This window comes from Grus americana, chromosome 2 (genome assembly GCF_028858705.1).
Source record: "Grus americana isolate bGruAme1 chromosome 2, bGruAme1.mat, whole genome shotgun sequence".
Classification (NCBI taxonomy): Eukaryota; Metazoa; Chordata; class Aves; order Gruiformes; family Gruidae; genus Grus; species Grus americana.
In genome coordinates, this window is record NC_072853.1 from 165,115,588 (window position 1) to 165,134,201 (window position 18,614).

General features: G+C 39.0%; 1 protein-coding gene across 11 annotated transcripts in view; it reads left to right on the forward strand.

Moving 5' to 3' along the window:
* Positions 1 to 12,485, forward strand: part of ADCYAP1R1 (ADCYAP receptor type I) — a 146,267-nt gene extending 133,782 nt beyond the window's left edge. For 6 of the 11 annotated variants that reach the window (XM_054817230.1, XM_054817231.1, XM_054817233.1 and 3 more), the window contains 3 exons: positions 5,525 to 5,654; positions 5,873 to 5,914; positions 12,213 to 12,485. In XM_054817230.1, the coding sequence (XP_054673205.1) occupies positions 5,525 to 5,654; positions 5,873 to 5,914; positions 12,213 to 12,422 (382 nt within the window). In that variant the 3' untranslated portion in view covers positions 12,423 to 12,485. The remainder of the gene's footprint in view (positions 1 to 5,524; positions 5,655 to 5,872; positions 5,915 to 12,212) is intronic. The other 5 variants (XM_054817232.1, XM_054817240.1, XM_054817238.1 and 2 more) reach the window with 1 other exon arrangement.
* The last annotated feature ends 6,129 nt before the right edge of the window (positions 12,486 to 18,614 follow it).

The window sequence follows — 18,614 nt, forward strand, 5'->3', positions numbered from 1 at the left end:
AACTGAGTGAAGTTGTATTAGTATGCCCCCAGGGGTGAAGAAAGGCTAAGGTTAACCTGATATCAAAATATGTGTCTAGTCAGAAGTCATTGTCAAAGATATGCCTATGAAAAGTGAGGCATCCAAAAAAGTGAATAAATGCTATGTAGTCTAGAGATATGTCTTATCACTTTCTCATTGTGCTTTCTTATTATTCTCTCTGTTACTTGTACAAGAAGCCCACAGAATTCGTTTAGAGGAGGTGTACCTTTCAAAAATCTATTATAAAATATGTTTCCTGATGAACTTGCCCCCGAATTTCACAGCAGTTTTATAAGTGCAAATCAACACTCTCTGACATGTCCTGCCACACAGATCCAACAGTCCAGCAGTTTGCTGAAGAATACTTAGTAGCTATCTTTGACAGCATTAAGGAAAAAAGATTGTTTTGTAACGTAGAGCTGCTTATTTTGTTATGTTTGTTAGCTAGAAGAAAAAAGCACATTTAAAACTTGCAAATAAATTTTATACATGATTTTACATCTCCTCAAGGTATTTAAGAAAAAGACCAATGAAGATTTTCAAAAGATTCAGTCAACTGTGCAAAAACAGATAGAAGAAATAGAGAATAGAGGAACAGTCAGAAAATCCGTATTCTACATTGAGAGAAGATAAGTCTAAGAACAGTTAGGTAAAACTAGGACCTACATTTAGGAGGAAATAGTTTGAAATATGAAGTTCACTACTTAATGTGCAACCTGATGCAGCATAGACTTCATGTTGAGCCTTTGCAAAGAAGCAAATTTCACATTAAGTGCAGTTTTTCAGAAAGATGGCAGACTGACACTCTCTAAGGTGAAATCCTCTACCCAGTCAATGGCAAGAACATTTCAGCCTAAACAGGAGCTCAGAAAAACTCTGTACACTTCCAATAAGCATAATTAAACCTTATCTTTTGTGTTAAAATATGAAAGTCTCAGTAAGCTTCCACTGCTTTTCAAGCCCTTAGTCTAAAGATGTGATTTTTGCATCGGAAAATAAAAAAGTTGTAATCAATTACTGTGTTTTGGTGTTACCTCAAGTCTTCGAAAGGGATCCTACAGACCTAATTAAGCTTTTGGAAAAGACATGTATCTGTTAGGGAGACTACTGAGGTTCCTGAAAGCCACATGTTAACCATGTTTAGCATCTTTGTGATAAAATAGGTACTTCGGTTTATTAAACGTGAGATATATTAAGCATTTCATTACTAATGACGTTCTGTTATCTTCATGGTTTGCTCTTTATCCTTCTATTTGAAATATTATCGTGATTATTTTTGTACATGTTCATCACTGAGTTATGGCCAAAGAGATGAGATTCCTCTAATTTAAACTTTACAAGCCTACAGTGCAGAAATTTATATGACAAACTGGGTCCAGATTCCCTTTTGTAGTCAACGGAAAGACTTGGGATGTGATATGGTCTTCCTTAGGGACAGATGGTTCCTCCTTGCACATAAGTGCCTGTTACTCTTCATTGACAATAAAGGGAATGTAGGTGTGGAATTAACTAAAAATAGATGTCATCATTGCAGATATCTCATAGCTTTAAGCTAGTCAAAATATACATCAATAGGCGCATACTGTACATACCCATGGGGTATATGACAGGAGTCACCTCTTCTTAAAGAGGCATCTATAGCAGGGAAGAACTATGCCTTAAAAGTGCATTTTTCTCTGCATCGGCTTTAGAGACATTGTGTTAATGTCTCTAATAATTTATGTTCATACCTTGGTGACATTAATGTTGTTCTACATGACTACCACAGACCTTGATGTCTTCACTGCAAAAGTTTATATTTGATCAAATTAATTTCACTTAAGACTCAGCATTTAAACTGAACAATTCTCTTCCTTTGAAGAGGCAGGCCTAAATAGCAAAAAACTATATAGTCTTCCTTCAAAGACTATGATTTTGAAGATCTTTTTCTTCTTTTGACAGTCTGTGATATTTTGTCTCCAAAAAGTTGGGTGGTGAGAACCTCTAAGAGCAAGGCAGCAAACTCTTTGCCAGAGTAAAATTTATTCTATATTTTATCCTGACCGTAATAGCACACAGTGTCATCTGTCAAATCTTATGTAAGTTACAATGGCTTTTCTGAGCTACATGACTTTGCGATTAGTCCAACAGAAGCAGCTACAGTACCAGCAGAAATAGCACGAGACACATTTTCAGTGCAGTGGAGATACCTGGAACCCATGGGAGAGTAAGTTCGAAGCTACAGTTTTCGCCTCTCTCTCAGAGACAGAAAAAAGATTGACAACCACAAAATTCCTTACACGATTGCTTCTGGAGCTTCAGGTCCCCTGATGTAGAGGATCCATGTTTTCTGATGGCCTTCTTGATTCATTCTAAGTGCCATCATCACGTATCCAGCTCAGCAGTTCAGCAGTTCTTACAGTTGTATCTGCAGGTTCTGGGTGTAGCGATAGATCTTTGTTACATCCCATTCACAGAAGCTGGAAGAACCTTTTTAGACCATTTAGACCCATTGGTCCTTGTTCCCTATTGCACAGTTGCTCAATTTTTTTATTTTTTTTTTCATCTGATGTACAGTTACTGTGTTTGTTTAGATCACAGCATTAATTTTTCTTCTAGAAACCTGTTTTGGAATGAGAAGTAGGAACACACTGGAACATTCAGTAGAAATCACTGGAAATTCTACTCACCAATACAACATGATGTGTATTTTCATTTCCAGTTCATGCCCAGTTTTGTCCTACATAAGATCCATAAGTACTTCAGCAGTCTCCTTAGTAAGTGTAGATATGCAATGGAACATGGTTCCCTCAGAGACTGGTAAAGTTACACAACTTTTCTACTGTCTATTCCTTTTACTATAAAGATGTCTTTCATAATTCACTAGAGGAGTGAGGAAAACCAGAGGACACCATTACCTGTGTTTTTTTGTACTAACACACTATGGAAAGGTCATATTCATAGCCATGTTATTGGAGCAAATCTTATGTTTAAACTGTTTTTAAAGAAAACAGCAACTGGAAAATAGAATGTCAGCCTCAACAAAAATTGAAATACAACTTTTTCTTTTCTTTTCTTTTTTTTTTTTTTTTTGAAGTAACATTCCTCTACCTGTTGGAATGTAAATAAGGCTTTTGCTAAAACTTTTGGAGAACATAAATCTTCTAAACAGCCAGTTTAAACCCAAGTGAGTGATTATTGTCCTCAAAACTCTTGGATCTCTTCCCCAAGTTTCTTGCTTGTCTAAAAGAGCGTAGGACGAAAAGAGGATGAATATCTTTGGCTGTTACACTCCTGAGAATTTCACTGTATTCTTTAGCATCTTCATTTCACCATTGCACATAAACTTACATTGCTCACAGGTATTGTTTTAAGTCTTCTTTCTTCCTAATGCCTTGAAAAAATGCAATTCATCATCATCCACGCAGTCATTAGTATCTCTCAAGTTTTTCATATCATTACAATCTTCTTTTCCTCTTTATAGATCTTAATTATCTATAAACTTCAGAATGTGTTACTTCTTACATTTCATGTAGTTTCTTCCTGACTATTATGACAATATTGAAGACAGTATCTCAAACAAGTTGATGATGACATTATATTTCAAGATCATACAAAGTAATCATATGATTAATCAGATATAATTAATGCCAGAAAACTGACAATAGGAAAAGTTTTCCTCTACATCTTTCCCAAAATTAATCTCTTATGACTGCAGTGAGATACAATGTACTAATAGACAATTCTATTTTGGCTTTTAAATCAAAATAACATTTGTCCTTTTGTTGTTGTCATTAATTCTGAATATAAAGGGTAACAGATTTTGAGAGGTGATACTTCTTTATCCAGTTTACTACCTTCATTTGATTTATTTATTTATTTATTTATTCCATGGCCAGTTTAAGACACTTATGTTCTTTACATCCTTTTTTTTTTTTTTTTTTTGTATGGAGATAGTATTATTCTACGATCTTTTCCACAATGTTTCTGTTCCTTTTCTTTAATCTGATTACATGTCCATAGAGAAAAAAGGACTAGAAGTCACCTTGAAAGGTCTTTTAGTCCATTGCACTGGGTCACTCCTGTACAGCTTACTTTTTCTAGAGACCACAAAAGTTGGAGACTCTGTATGCTCTTCATCCAGCTGTTCCAAGGTTGTTCCTCTCTTGCTAAAAAACTTTCGGTCAAGGTCTAACTTGATAATTCACAAGAACTGTGTCCTCTGGTTTGTGTGGTCTTTCACCAAGGCTTGAGATTTGGTGTGCATCGGACTAATGAATCATGTGTGTTTAGTACAATCTCAAGGCAAGGGTTGTGATGTGTTTATCATCGTTAGTGCACAAAATATGACCGAGGGACACCAGCAACGTCCCATTTCCAGTTTAGTATTGGATATAGCAGCATATGTTCACAGAGGTCTTGGAGATGTATTAAGTCATCACTTTCAGTAAGACAAACACATCATTTTTGGGATATTGTTGAGCATGTATTAGCAAATTCAAATGTGTCTGCAACATATCATATAGATATAAGCAGAGTGAACCTTTGAATTTGAAAAAGTATGCAGCCTTTCAAAAAATTTTTATGGCTTTTTAACTTCTTTTGTCCTCCATCTACCTCCTTAACTTACTTGAAGGAAATCAATCATATTTTTTCCCCTTTTGTCCTGGAGGTTACTTTAGGCCACTTTGTTTATAATAAAGCACTTGCCTTATTTTCAGATCAACGTTTGCTTTCTCTTGGGTCTTTTTTGCTGCTCAGTCAGCAAATGACACTGACCAAACCTGATGCATAAGTCTTGGCTGAACCCTTGCTTTTGGGGAATTTCATCCATACTCAGTTAAGTGCTCGCAGGTATACACAATCAATTCCAGCCCTTTTGTTTATACCTACTGAGTTTGATTCCTCTCTAAAACCTCTTTATTCTCATGCAATGGAAATTAGTTACAACATGGAATTACACTTAGGATTCCAACACTATAAATGAGAGCAAAAACAAGACCTTGAAGAATAGTCATGAGTATATGAGTATAAGAACATACAGGATTTTTTTAGCTTTATTTGTATCGCTTTTTTGGAATTTTTTGCTATGCACAAATAAATTCACACACACTCACAAAGAAATGATTTCAAACACTCCACTGGGATTAAGCAATCATGTGAGAGGTTTATTATTGTGTTATGGTAGCAGTCTGAATCCCTTAGCAAGATTACCCTCATGTTTGGCACGGTAGAAAAAAATCCCATCTTATAATAATGCAAATTAAAATAACAGTGCAGAGTATTAAGCATTACTAATGTGCTATTATTGTAGCAGTGTGAAGAAGTGGGAGCAAACTACAGTGTGTGTGAAGTCACTGTTTGGGAACAAATGGGAATGTTGTATATTTGTTTGTATAATTATACAGTGTATGTATTTCCCAAAAGGGAGGCAACAAAATATTTTCTGTGTTTTCTTTTTTAATTAAAGTACAAGTTGTTTATTACAAGGCTGCATTAAAGTTCTTTCACTCTGTTATAACAGGAGACTGGCTCGCTCTACACTACTGCTTATCCCCTTGTTTGGAATTCACTACACGGTGTTTGCTTTTTCTCCTGAAAATGTCAGTAAGCGGGAGAGACTAGTGTTTGAATTGGGACTGGGATCTTTCCAGGTGATTATACAGTGAATTCTGCTTTTGTTAAACAGAAATCTTTATTCATTATAACTACTTTGCATGCACAGTTCTCAGACTGTGTGTTTATATATGTATGTGTTTTGTATACTTGGATTTTGTTTTTGTTTGTTTGTTTGTTTGAACTCCAGCTATTTTCTAGCATTTACTGAAGGATTTGAATTACATTATTTTTTTTCTCTCTCCCATTTACCTAGGGTTTTGTTGTTGCTGTTCTCTATTGTTTCTTGAATGGGGAGGTAAGACTTTTAATATTTAACCTCCCCCATCCAGCATCCCCATCCCATTTCTTTGTGGGAGTAACTGCTATTCTAATCCTTCACTGTAACTCATCATATACCATATTCCCTAATACCTTAGGGTGAATCTCACATTGTCTCAGCAAAAGAAAGAGGATGTATGGTGTCTTTATTAAACCAAAACATTGGCCTTGCCAGAGATGATGGCTCAGATTAATGCTCCTTAGCAGATGTAGGGACTGTACTGGGCTCTTTGTTTATGTCATCCCAGGTGCAGAACTTTGCACTTGTCTTTGTGAAACTTCATAGAGTTCTTGCTAGCCCACTCTTCCAGCCTGTTCAGTTCTCCTTGTAAGGTGGCTCTCCCTTCTGATATGTCCACCTCACCACGCAGATTGGTGTCATCAGCCAGCTTGATGAGAGTGCTTTCAATTCCATCATCCAGATCATTTATGAAGATGTCAAACAGTGTGGAGTCCAATATCAGTACCTGGAGGACCTCACTAGTGACAGGCTGCCAGCCCGAGTAAGAAACATTGTTCACTACCCTCTGAGTGTGGCCTGTTAGCCAATTTCCTACCCATCTTGCAGACCACCCACCCAGTCTATATCATGACAGTTTGCCTAGGAAAAGGCTGTGGGAAAAAGTGTCAAATGCTTTGCTAAAGTCCAGGTAAACAACATCCGCTGCTCTCCCCATGTCAACAGAAAACGTTATTTTGTTATAGAAGATGATCAGGTTAGCCTGGCATGATTTACCTTTGGTAAATCCTTGCTGGCTTTCCCCAGTCCCCTGCTTCATTTGGTTTGTGATAGTTTCTAGGTCTTGTTCCATTATTTTCCCAGGGACTGAAGTAAAACCAATGGGCCTTTAGTTTCCTGGGTTTGGAATGGAATGGAATGGAATGGAATGGAATGGAATGGAATGGAATGGAATGGAATGGAATGGAATAGAATAGAATAGAATAGAATAGAATAGAAGCCATGCCTTTTGTAGAGGGGCCCTTCTTGTAGATGGATATGACATTTGCTCTCTTCCAGTCATCAGGGATATCTTCTGATCTCCATGACTTTTCAAATATTATAAACAGTGGCCTTGAAAAAAATGTCAGCCACTTCTCTTTACACCTTGGGGTGGATTCCATCTGGTCCCACAGATTTATGTGGGTTAAGCCCCTGCAAGAGGCCATAGACCAGACCATCCTCCATTACTGGTAAGTTGGCACGTGTATTGTCATAGCTACTTGATCCTTTGGCCTGGGATCCAGCTGCACCAGTAAAGACACAGGCAAAGAAGGTATTGAGAACCTCTGCCTTGTCAGCATTATTAATGACTAATTTTCCTGTGCTCTTTAGCAATTCGCCTATGTCTTCCCTGTGCTTCTGCTTACTGCTCACATATCTGAAGAACCCTTTCTTGTTGTTCTTGACTATTTTGGCTATTTTCAGTTCTAGCTTAGCCTTAGCCTTCCTGACTGCATCTCTGCACACCCTAGCAAGGTTCTTGTAGTCCTTGATGGGTATTTGGCTGCCTTTCCATAGCTGGTATGCTTCTTTTTTTGCTTTCAAGCAAAAGCTTATTGTTAAGACAGCTGGTGTTGTCTTCTACCTTCTTCCTTTCCCTTTGTAGGGGATTGAGTATTCTTGTGCTTCAAGGGGGCTGTTGAGCCTTCTTCACAGCACTCACAAGCTTCCATGCCCTCCATAGATGCTTCCCATGGAATCCCTTGTAGCTGGGCTCTGAGCATATCAAAATCTAAAATTTCTAAAATCCAGGGTCTTTGTCCTACTACTGTTCTTCAGTGTACTCAGCAGTACCTTAAACTCTACAATGTTATGATCACTGTGTCCAAGGGTAGTTAGTTATGTTGTCAAGGAACTCTTCATTTGTGAGCAGTAAATCTAGCAGTGCACTATTCCTAGTCAGCATGTCCAGTATCTGTATCACAGAATCACACAGAATGGTAGGGGTTTGAGGGAACCTCTGGAGATCATCTAGTCCAACCCCAAATCTGTAGCAGGAAGCAATACACTCCAGGAACCTGATAGAGGACTTGTATACCACTGTGGTTTTTTCCCAACAAATGTCTGGGTAATTTAAGTCACCCATGGGAACCAGGTTCTGTTAACCTGAGACTTCCTTAAGCACCTGAAGTAAGATTTTGTCGGCCTCGTCATCCTGATTGGGAGGTTGGTAACAGATACCTAACAAAAGATCCCCCTTGGTGACAATTTCTCTAATCTTGATCCAAAGTCATTCAACAGAACTTTCATGATCTCCATAACTCACCTCCATACACTCAAATTTCTGTTTTACACAAAGTGCAACTCCACTTCCTCTTCTTCCCCTTCTGTCTTCCCCAGAATATTTGTAACCACTCATTGTGGTCTTTCAGTCGCGTGAGTTTCCCCACCAAGTTGCTGTGTTTTCTATAATATCATAACTCTCTGACTGGGCACAGAGCTCTATTTTCTCCTGTTTGCTACCCAGATTACACACATTGGTATACACAAACTTGAGGTGACTGGACTTAGGGTTCTTGCCTTTGGAGAGGGTTGGGGAAGCATTCCTCACTACTCTGGTAGGTGAATTCATCCAACCTGCTGCTTATGAATAAGCAGATGTCACAGCTTTGGACACTAGGCTCCCAAGTTCATTAGTTTAAGGCATAGTCAATCTGCTAGTTAAGATCCTCCTGCCTCTTTTAGGTAGGTGTATCCCATCTCTCCCCAGCAGTCTGTATTCATTGCAGAATGTCTAATGATTGTAGAAAACAAAACCCTGGCAATGACATCAGCCATGAAGCCAGGTATAGATCTGCATAGTGCATCAATTTCTGCCTGCACCCCTACCTCTGACTGGAAAGAGAGAGGAGATCACTTGGGCATCTGTGCCTTTCACTTGCACCTCCAGGGCTCTGAAGTCCTGCTTGATCTTGCCCAGGCTTTGCTTTACCATGTCAGTGGTTCTCACACAGGAAAGAATTAGGGGATGGTGTGCTTTTAAGTAGTTTTGGCAATTTCTCTGTGACGTCCTGGATCTTGGCTCCTCGCAAGTGGCAAACTTCACTTGACTGCGTCAGGCTGACAGACAGGTGCCTCAGTTTCTCTCAGCAGAGACTCACCCACTACTAGCACTCACCGTTTCCTTTTGCAGCTCTTAGCATGTGCTGCTGGTACAGTTTCTCCCTGTGAATATTGCTCATTGGTTTGTCCACTGAAAAGACTTAATATCTGTTTCTGGGTGGTACACTAGAAGAAGGGGAGTGAAGTGATAACCTGTTCTCATAGGGTCACCAGCGACCATGGAGCCTCCTTCTCCAAGGTGCTGTCTGTTCTCTGTTGAATCTCTTTTCTGGTAGTCCTTGGAGGTCAGTGCTACAGAGGCCTAATATTTATTCTTGCAAAGTCTTAAATAATACTCATATATATTACTTGTTCACTCTTCCTAACACAGCATAGCCTGCTAACTTCCTCCTGCAGGTCCCCCACCTGCTGCCTGAATGACTCCACCACAGCCCACCTTGAGCAGGTGGAACCTCCCTCCTCCACCCAGGAGGCCAGGTTGCAGTCTTTGCATCCCTCCACTTGACAGCAGCTTCTCTGATAGGAACCTCTGTCTGGGTGGCTGCCCCTACTCTTCCCAAGCTGGCCTGGCTGGGTAGCTGATTTCTGTCTGCTGGAGAGCGCAGCATTTGCCTGGTCTCTACCACCATGCTTCCAAAAAACTAAAAGCACTGCCTAATAAACCCTCCTAATTCTCTGGAGACCTCGAGCTGTTTGGTAGGCTTGCACAGCCACCAGCTAGCATGGGTGACCATTGGGACTGCAGCCGAAGCCTGAAGGTGAGCAGAGCAGGCAACAGTCCAACAACTGGCAGAGCGCAAAACCCATCCTGCGTGAACTGTTGGACAAGTTGCTGGTGCCACTCCCAACAGATGCCATGCCCCGTTGCTGATGCCACACCCAACAGATGCCACATCCTATTGCTGATGGTGCTCCCAACAGATGCTGTGCCCTGTTTGCACTCCTGGTTGGGTGCTCCCTAGGAGCTGATTATATGTGGTTTCCCACAGTTCGACCTGGCCATGGGGACAGCTGGCACCACCCAACTGTTGGCCATTCCTCTCATGAGACCTGACTCCTGCCAGCCAGTCCCTCCACGCATACAGCCCAAGAGTGTCGGATGCCCAGAAACCCCCTCAGACACCTCCCCCCGGTACCTTGCAAGCCTCACACTCTTCTCAGCACATGGCAACTGCTGTTGCTGGGCTAGCATCAACTTCCCACATTTGTTGGGTTTTTTTCTGATTCACCTGTTCCGATCTGCAAATTGAAATTCCCCTGCCTTTGTTTATCAGACTGAATACCTGAGATAATTGTTTCCTGAATTAATGGAAAATGACTCCTTCCTCACGTCTGCCTTAAGAGGAATATATACAGTTCATCCATTGTCTCCTCCACTGATATACATCTATTGTGCAGTCCAACAGGAGAAAACTGCTAAAATCACCTTCTTGTATTCTTTTCAAGGAGGTTGAGACCATTTATTTCTACCAGTTTTAGTGCAGTAGGTGTTCTATGCTTGTTCATGTACAGCGTGCAATAGCTGGTCTTTAGTAAAAAAAGGTCTGTATCTCTTTGATCCAAGTGATTCCTTCTCTGATAACCATAACAATCTCTTCAAGTTCATCAAACAATCTTCTAGGTCATCTTTGCTTATTGGATTTGTCAAAGTGATTGTTAAAGGACTCATAGGTAAATATTAAAGCATTATTCATGACTCGGGCATGTGTAGCTCAGAAGGTGAATTCTGGATCATGCCTTGCTGGAATTAGTGGGCGCATTCATAATTTACTAGCTGACATTACTGGATATCCACCTTTACCACCTACAACTGTTGTTTCATCTATTATCTTGCATGAATGCTGAAAGAATAGCCAGAAGGTCTTGTCTAAAACTAATATGGAGATAAGCACCTCCCAAGGTAACGTGCACAGTGTATCAGATTTCCTGTAACTCCTTGAAGGGGATGGGGGTGTTCTTAGCCAAACTAACACAACCAGATTAATTAAAACCATTTTACGTCTCAAGACATTAGGGAATGACTTGTGCTTCCACTAAATTACTTAGGGTAAGAAAGGGTTCACATTTAGTATATTACATTGTTACAGATGCAAACACTATTTTATTTTTTACAGAAGTAATATACTTCCATACTTTATCTAATCTATACCTATCTATACTCTAATCAACACAGAAATTTAGAGGTCCTAGAAGGAGAATGTAAGTTTTCCAGTTGGACTTTTCCTCCCTGTAATTATCATTGATACAGTTGAATCACTTATTTAGCATTTTGGCATATTCTGATCCATTTTGACAATTGTAGGAAAATTGAGCAATGACTATTAAAGACAAGAACACTTTTGACACAGCAGCTTATTGGAGACTGGAAAAAATATATTGAGAAAATATCTCTACATATTTCCTTGGTTTTATGCTATTTCATTCAGAAATATGCTACAAGCTACTGTCAGGAATGGGTAATAGACTGAGTAAATGTTAGTCTGAGCTAGTATGATCTTATATTGAGTCCTTACTATCTTATGTATATATGTACACACATGCACACCTAGCAAGATTGCCAGGAAATTGATGATGAATGAACAGTAGAGAAGTTATAGAATTATTTGCTTCCTTTCTATTTGGACTTCTGACCATGGATGTTTTATTGCTGGTCATTTACTGTGGGTGCCCATGAATAAAGCTCAAGGGAAAGGAGGCTATCATAGATGCGTATGAATCCAAGAGCTCTCATCTGCTTAGAGGTGGTCTGAAAGCAGGAGGCAAAGTTTTCAGCAGACATGCATCCATTACTGGCAGGTGAGACACAAGCTGCCTTTGTGGACACGTTATTTCATTACTGTCTAGTACCTTTTGGTTGCTGGTTTCTTTGACTCCTTGTTGTGTATTTGGTACTGGCCATTGATGAAAATGGTATTTTTTCCAAGAAGCTAGCTAACGAACCATGTTGGAGTTAGTGTTGAATGAGTCTTCTATGCACCTCCAGGTCGATCCTAAGTTATCTGAAGTCAGAGACACAGAACCCAGGCTGTTATTCTCACTGCATGCCTGGACCTCTTTCAGACATGAAGAAGTTACTTCAGATTTTGCTCAAGTGAGGAGTTTATTAACAGTCTTAATTTTTTTTCTGTGAAATTGTGGGGTTTTTTCTAAACTTGATAATTTGTCAGCATGTCCTCGAGCGGCTAAGTACATAAAAAATGACCTTTTGAAGTTTCTCCCTAAAGGTGCAATCAGAAATAAAGAGAAAATGGAGGAGCTGGAAAGTCAACCGGTATTTTGCTGTGGATTTCAAACATCGTCATCCTTCTCTAGCGAGCAGCGGAGTGAACGGGGGGACACAACTCTCCATTCTGAGCAAGAGCAGCTCTCAGATTCGGATGTCCAGCATAAATGCGGAGAACCTAGCGACATGAGCAGCTAAGGAAAACAAATTAATCAACATGCAAGCCAAAAACCATCCCTTTAAAAAGAAAAAAAAAATAAATCACAGTTTTAGTGATGGTGTAGGTCTCTCCCTTCCCTTCCCTTCCCTTCCCCTCTCCTTCCCTTCCCTTCCCCTCTCCTTCCCCTCTCCTTCCCCTCTCCTTCCCAACATTTCCTTGATGTTTGTAGAGGTGAAAAAGCAAAGGAAATGTGTATATATATATATCTTTTTAACAATCACTGTAAATACCCAACTGTAGTCAAGGCCATTAATGGAAAAATGTTTAAAAGATAAACAACAGGCCAAGCCCACCCACTCAATGATTTACATTTCAGAGCATCTGCAAGTAATCCGTTGTCAGTCAAAAGTAACAAGTGGTTGCTGTGCAGTTGTGATCCTTGGTTGCCAAACTGATACTAATCTGTGAATGGACATGACCATTGTTATTTTTCAAATTGATTAACATTTTCATTTGGATTTGCCTTTTTTTTTTTTTTTTTCCTAGTCAAACACATTTTAGCCTGTCCGTCTTTTGGCATGTGAATTTCTGCAGTGTTTCTCTTTTGAGTCTTAGGATGGAGCTAATAAGCTTGGGTTAATCAAACCAGCTGATTCAGGAGGAACTCCAGAAAATTAGATTCATGGGTGGATTTAGTCAGATGTTACCAGTGGACTTAAAGAAACCTCTGTGCCAATGTGAAGCTGCATAGCTACCATCAATCAGTGGGGGGACTCCAGGCAAGAGAGATGGGATCAGCTGTCTTTTTTGTACCCAGGGACACTTCTGTGAATGCTTTATGTTCTAGCTAAGCTGTGAATTTTCTAAAAGGGCCATGCAGTTGAGATATATCTATTTTTTTGGCATTGACTGATTGATTGGTAGATTGATTGATTGGATTCTTTGAATAATAAAAATAAGCGTCCCCTTCCTTCCACCTTAAGAGCAAAAGTCAATTCCACGATGGCCTTTTCCTCCAGATAACCTTGAACACTCTGCATCCATGTCCAAACATGGCCTGGTTTTGGGTAGTGCTGTCACACAGAGCATGGTGCCTTTGCAACCTGGTTGACTTCTGTGTGTGGACTCTTCCCTGCCAGAGCAAGAGGCACAAGAGGGATCTGACGTGATCATCTTGGAAGGTAAAAGTCATCTGCATTTGGTGAGCAACTAAACTGAACAATAAGATGGTATGGAAGGAAAAGATAAAGACTTTGGATGACTTCCCACACCTGGCAGTTTTCTCTCTCTTTGGATATTCTGTTTGTTTAACCACCAATGGTCTTACTGCTTTTCTTTGAGAGGAACTAAAAACGTTCTTTCAACCTTTGCCTTGTAGTTAAAGCCACGACTGGTACATACCTACTTCAATCAAATGTCGATGATGTCAATTCTTAAAAGTCTTTATACAGTGCATAAAGGCTTTGAGGACTGTCCTAGCGCTCACTTCATTTTGGATTTATGAACTGATATATATATATAAAAATATATATATATGTGCGTGTATGTGTATGCATATATGAAAAAAAATGAAAATGTCATTTTTAAATGTGAGGTTTTGAACTGAAACTAATAGTAACCAGGAAATTCAAAATTCAGGCTTGTTCTTTGGTGTTAGTTGACATGATCATGAACTAAAAAAAAAATGTGAAAGACTCAGAATTTTAATGTCAGCTGAGTGTGAGCTTTTAATTTCACTGGTTTTTGTTAGTTTAGGTAAAAAAAAAGTTGTAATGTCATTTTAAGCATAGGTTTAAAAAAATAATGCTAGTTTCCTTATTTTTAAAAGGAGAAAAAAAGGTCTCAGAAAGTTGTGAAAGAAATATTAATTATAATACTTAACACTTATATAGTATTTTATGGGACATAATCTGCTCTCGGTTTTAGCAGTGTAAATGAACGTAAAAATAGTTTGAAACAGCCAGAAATGTTGAGATTGACTTCATATTTGTACAGGATCGTGCTCTTATGAGAAGCTTACACCTCTTCCAGGTGACATCTACCTTTGCACAGAGGACCAGCAAAAAGGTTTGAATCACTTACATTGTACTCCAGTATCTTAAGTGGGAGTCAAATGATCCAGCCACCTTTTTTTTTTTTTTTTTTTTTCAAGTCTTCAGCACTGGTTTGCTGCTCTGAGACCAGAATTTGTCGCCCTCTATCAGATTCTCTGCAAAAGTCACTGAAGTATTTTTAACTGATAGATTGGAGCTTCCTCTCTCTTTGGATGCTGCTAAAAGCTGTTTTAGAAAGTTTCCAAGGAGCCGTGCACTTTGCAGTCCAGAAAGACATGGGAGATGAGGGAAGTCAGATCTATGAGGTAAATGCATATTTAGACATTTTTTAAATGAGACTATCTAATGTTAGATGAACAGGCAACATTTAGTTTTGTATTTTCTGTAGTATGGGCTTTCACAAGGCATTACATTGACAATATTTTAAGTGTATTATTTAAAAAAAAAATCAAAAAGTATATTTTGCATGAATGGCTAGTAGCCAATTTTCAAGCATTAATAAATTAGAACTTTTGAGAAAGAGGTGTTGAATAACTGTCTCTAGTTACAGACTTTTTGCCATGTTTCAGTCCAGAGCAAGAAGGTGTTTGTATATTTTTTTTTTTTTTGGCTTTTTCTGAGCTTACTTTTGGATTCTGTTGTTTTCCTGGCTGTCCTACAGTGCTCTGCAATTTGAGTTGGTGGATCTCAGTCCAGTGCCTCATGGGCAAGTGTCCACATCACCAAAACCACCCTCCAAACATGCATGCTGGAGACCAGGTTCTCAGCTAAATTAAAATCAGTACAGAAAACTGTTGTTATTGTTAGAACAAAGCCATTTCACTTTGGCTTGGGATTTGGACTCAGCACATTACTATTACTATTACTATTACTATTACTATTACTATTACTATTACTATTACTATTATTTTTTGGCAGTCTCAGCAAGAGAGGCCAAGGACTGAATAGTTGTGAAAACTTGGACTTGCCACTGAATTTCCTAGAGCCAATGCTCAGGAGCAAGAAAAGTTGGAGGGCAGTGCAGGGAAAACTTCTGCTGTTGCAGTCCCTGTGTTTCTTGTTCAGTGGACAAATTGAAGTCTTCAATACCTTTCACCAGCACTGAATTTACTAGAAGAAGTGGTATCTCAACATACTTAATATACAATATATTATACAAGTAACCCCCTTCTATTATGATTTTTTTTTTTTTATTAGCAGTATTGGTGCACTTGCAAATGTGTCTTTCCTTAGTCACTTGAACTTTCTCAGCGTTACTGGAAAGATCGTACTACAGGTGTATATAGTTACCTAAACCAGACTCTGATGCCATCGCACAAATTAGCTCTCAAGAAATCTTGATGTTGAATGTGAGTTGAAGATGCTGGACATGCATGGCCACTATTCACAGTGGCTGTCATTTCTATTTGTTTCAGGATGGAAGAAACCAACAGGCGGTTTGCTTCTAAGTCTGTGTAAATATCAATCGAATGTTACAGTGCTTTGTTTGATTTTTCACTGTGAAATATATTTTGGAGCTAGAAAGGCTATGTTATTAAAAAACAATACATAATTAAAAGAAAAACAAGTGTGCAGTGCTCCTTGAGCCATTTTTTTCTACCATGTCCATAATGTATTTCCTGTCTAATTTTCTTATTTTGCTTTTGTAAATGTACAAAAAGTTTCTGTGCTGCAGCTTTCGTGACTATTTACTGTATCTAACCACTGTTTGATTATTGACTCTTTGATGTGGAGTGCTGGTACTACAGGACAATTAACATCCCAAAATGAAAACTACAGCCTATATTTCAAAGGACAAGGCTTGTTTCATTGTTGCATGGTGACCTCACCTCCTTTTACCTTCATCTATATTTAGTATATCTGGAACTCAGAGCCCAGGTAATGAAACTTAAATGCTTAGTTCTGGGAGTTTTTAGTTCATAGAGGAAAAATCCTCAAGTTCCTCTGCCTCATTTAAGTATTTGTATTTGAAAACCAGGTGTTAAAATGGGGTGGTGGGAGAAGGGAAAGAGATGAAGGCAAGTGAGTTGAGTGAAATGCAAAAAAAGCTGCAGTTTGGAAGTTAAATTCAGACACTGTATTTGGTGTCTCGCTCCTCCTTTGCAGCAACTGTCCATCATTGCAATTAAAGAACTGTGTCTTGCAACTACAAGGCTAAATAACAACCAGCAGTAGGCAAAACCTGACTGTGCTGATAATTTGAGATTGCATTTGCAAAGATGACTCTCCTTAGAAACTCTCCATCCTCAATGGCAAGTGTGAGAGACCTTCCAGAAGGGAATGCAGAGCAGTTAGAATCATAGAACAGAATCGTAGAATCATGGAATCATAGGATCAATCATAGAATCATAGAATCATCTGGTCCAACCTTTCATGAGAAGGGACCCTAGATGAGATTATTCTAGCACCCTGTCCCATCACGTCTTGAAAACATCCATTGATGGGGACTCTACCACATCCTTGGGGAGGTTTTTTCCAGTGAATAATTGTTCTCGCCATAAAAAATTTCTTTCTTATATTGGGATGAAACCTCTCCTGATGCAACTTGTACCTGTTCCCCTTGTCTTCTCCATGTAGGTCCTTGTGAAGAGACAGTCACCATCCTCTTTGTAGCCACCTTTTTAGTACTGGAATACTGTGAAGATGTCCCCCTTGAGCCTTCTCCAGAGAGAAAATACTTAACTCCTTCAGTCTTTCTTCATCGAGCAGGTTGTCCATCCTTTTGATCATCTTCATGGCCCTCCTTTTGACCCTCTCTAGTCTGGCTGCATCTTTCGTGAATTGTGGGGACCAGAACTGGACACAATATAGTATTTGTTAGATTCCTGCTCAAAACCTGACCTGGGACAATCTGATCGTCTGCAGCAGTGATGAGAGGATTAGTTGCCATAATTTGCCTTGTCCATGTCATTTTGTAAAACTGTGACTTTTCATAATATTTTCATATCAATGGTGGATGAAATTCTGCTTCTGCATAGCATGATAGCTTCTGTGCTTGCATATGAAGGGCTATGCAGGACCTCTAGTCAGCTCAAAGGTTCAGGTTTTTCTTTGATAAATCCCACGGACAAAAGAAATCAGTAACTAAAAAGATGCAAAGCCAAAATGATCAAGAACAAATCATATTTAGCAAAGTTAGAGCTGTTGGTCTCTGATCCTCAGGTGTTCCAGAGCAGCACAGTACCATAAGGACACTCTAATCTGAAGGAAACTCTGTAATTGCCATTGTTTTCACAGCATTTTACTCCCGCTTCTAAGCTGATCAACTCCCCTTTTAAAATTCAGTAAGCTTTTCTTTTTCTTTCTCTTTTTCCCATTGGAAAGTTATTGTAAAACTTCACTCTCCTGGCAGTTAGAAATCTTTTTCTGAATTCCAAATTAAAATAACTCCTGGGTTGCTTATGCTCCTTGTCATACTAATCTTGCCTCCAGTTCTTTTCTCCCTGAAATACGAACAGCTTTATTTCATATAAAGTCTACAGTTTATATTTGATCATGCAGCTGAAAGACTAAAAATAATCATGCTATAAAGCTGCATTTGTTTCAGTGCTAATCTCAATTGGGTGGCAAAAACAATGCAAAGAAGCAAATACAGACATATGGAAATCCACTGAGAACAGCAGGAAAATTAACTGGAAGCAGCATGCCAAGCACTTTGAAAAAAAAAGTAACAATAAAAACTAAGAGAAAGATTTCCAGTTCTTGAAAGTGTATAAACGAGATTTGGGTTTTGAGCAGCTTTCGGTCAGATCTAAAGGCAGAAATGATCCTAATCTTCTCCTTTTCTGGTTTCAGTTATAAACTTGCAAGAGAACCTGGTTTGCTGTTTCCAATCAAAGGGATGGGACACTCATTCCGTCAACATACTGCAGGAAATCAATATTCAAATGGGCAAAAATGTACCGATTGTATCAGCTTGTGAGGTTTCAGTGCTTATCTGACACTGCTACTGAATCACTGCTAAATCTGGCCTGTGAACCATGCAAATATCTAACTTTACATTATCTTTCCAGCCCAGCCCTGCCAGAAATTACATATAAAAATTTCAGAGGGTATAGCAAAAAAAAAAAAAAAAGTCCAGAGTGAGTTTAGTAAACAGTGTCAATAAAAGAAATGCAACCCCAAGCATTTAATTGGGTTTATTTGCCTTGTTATTTGAAATTGTTTTTCAGTGTT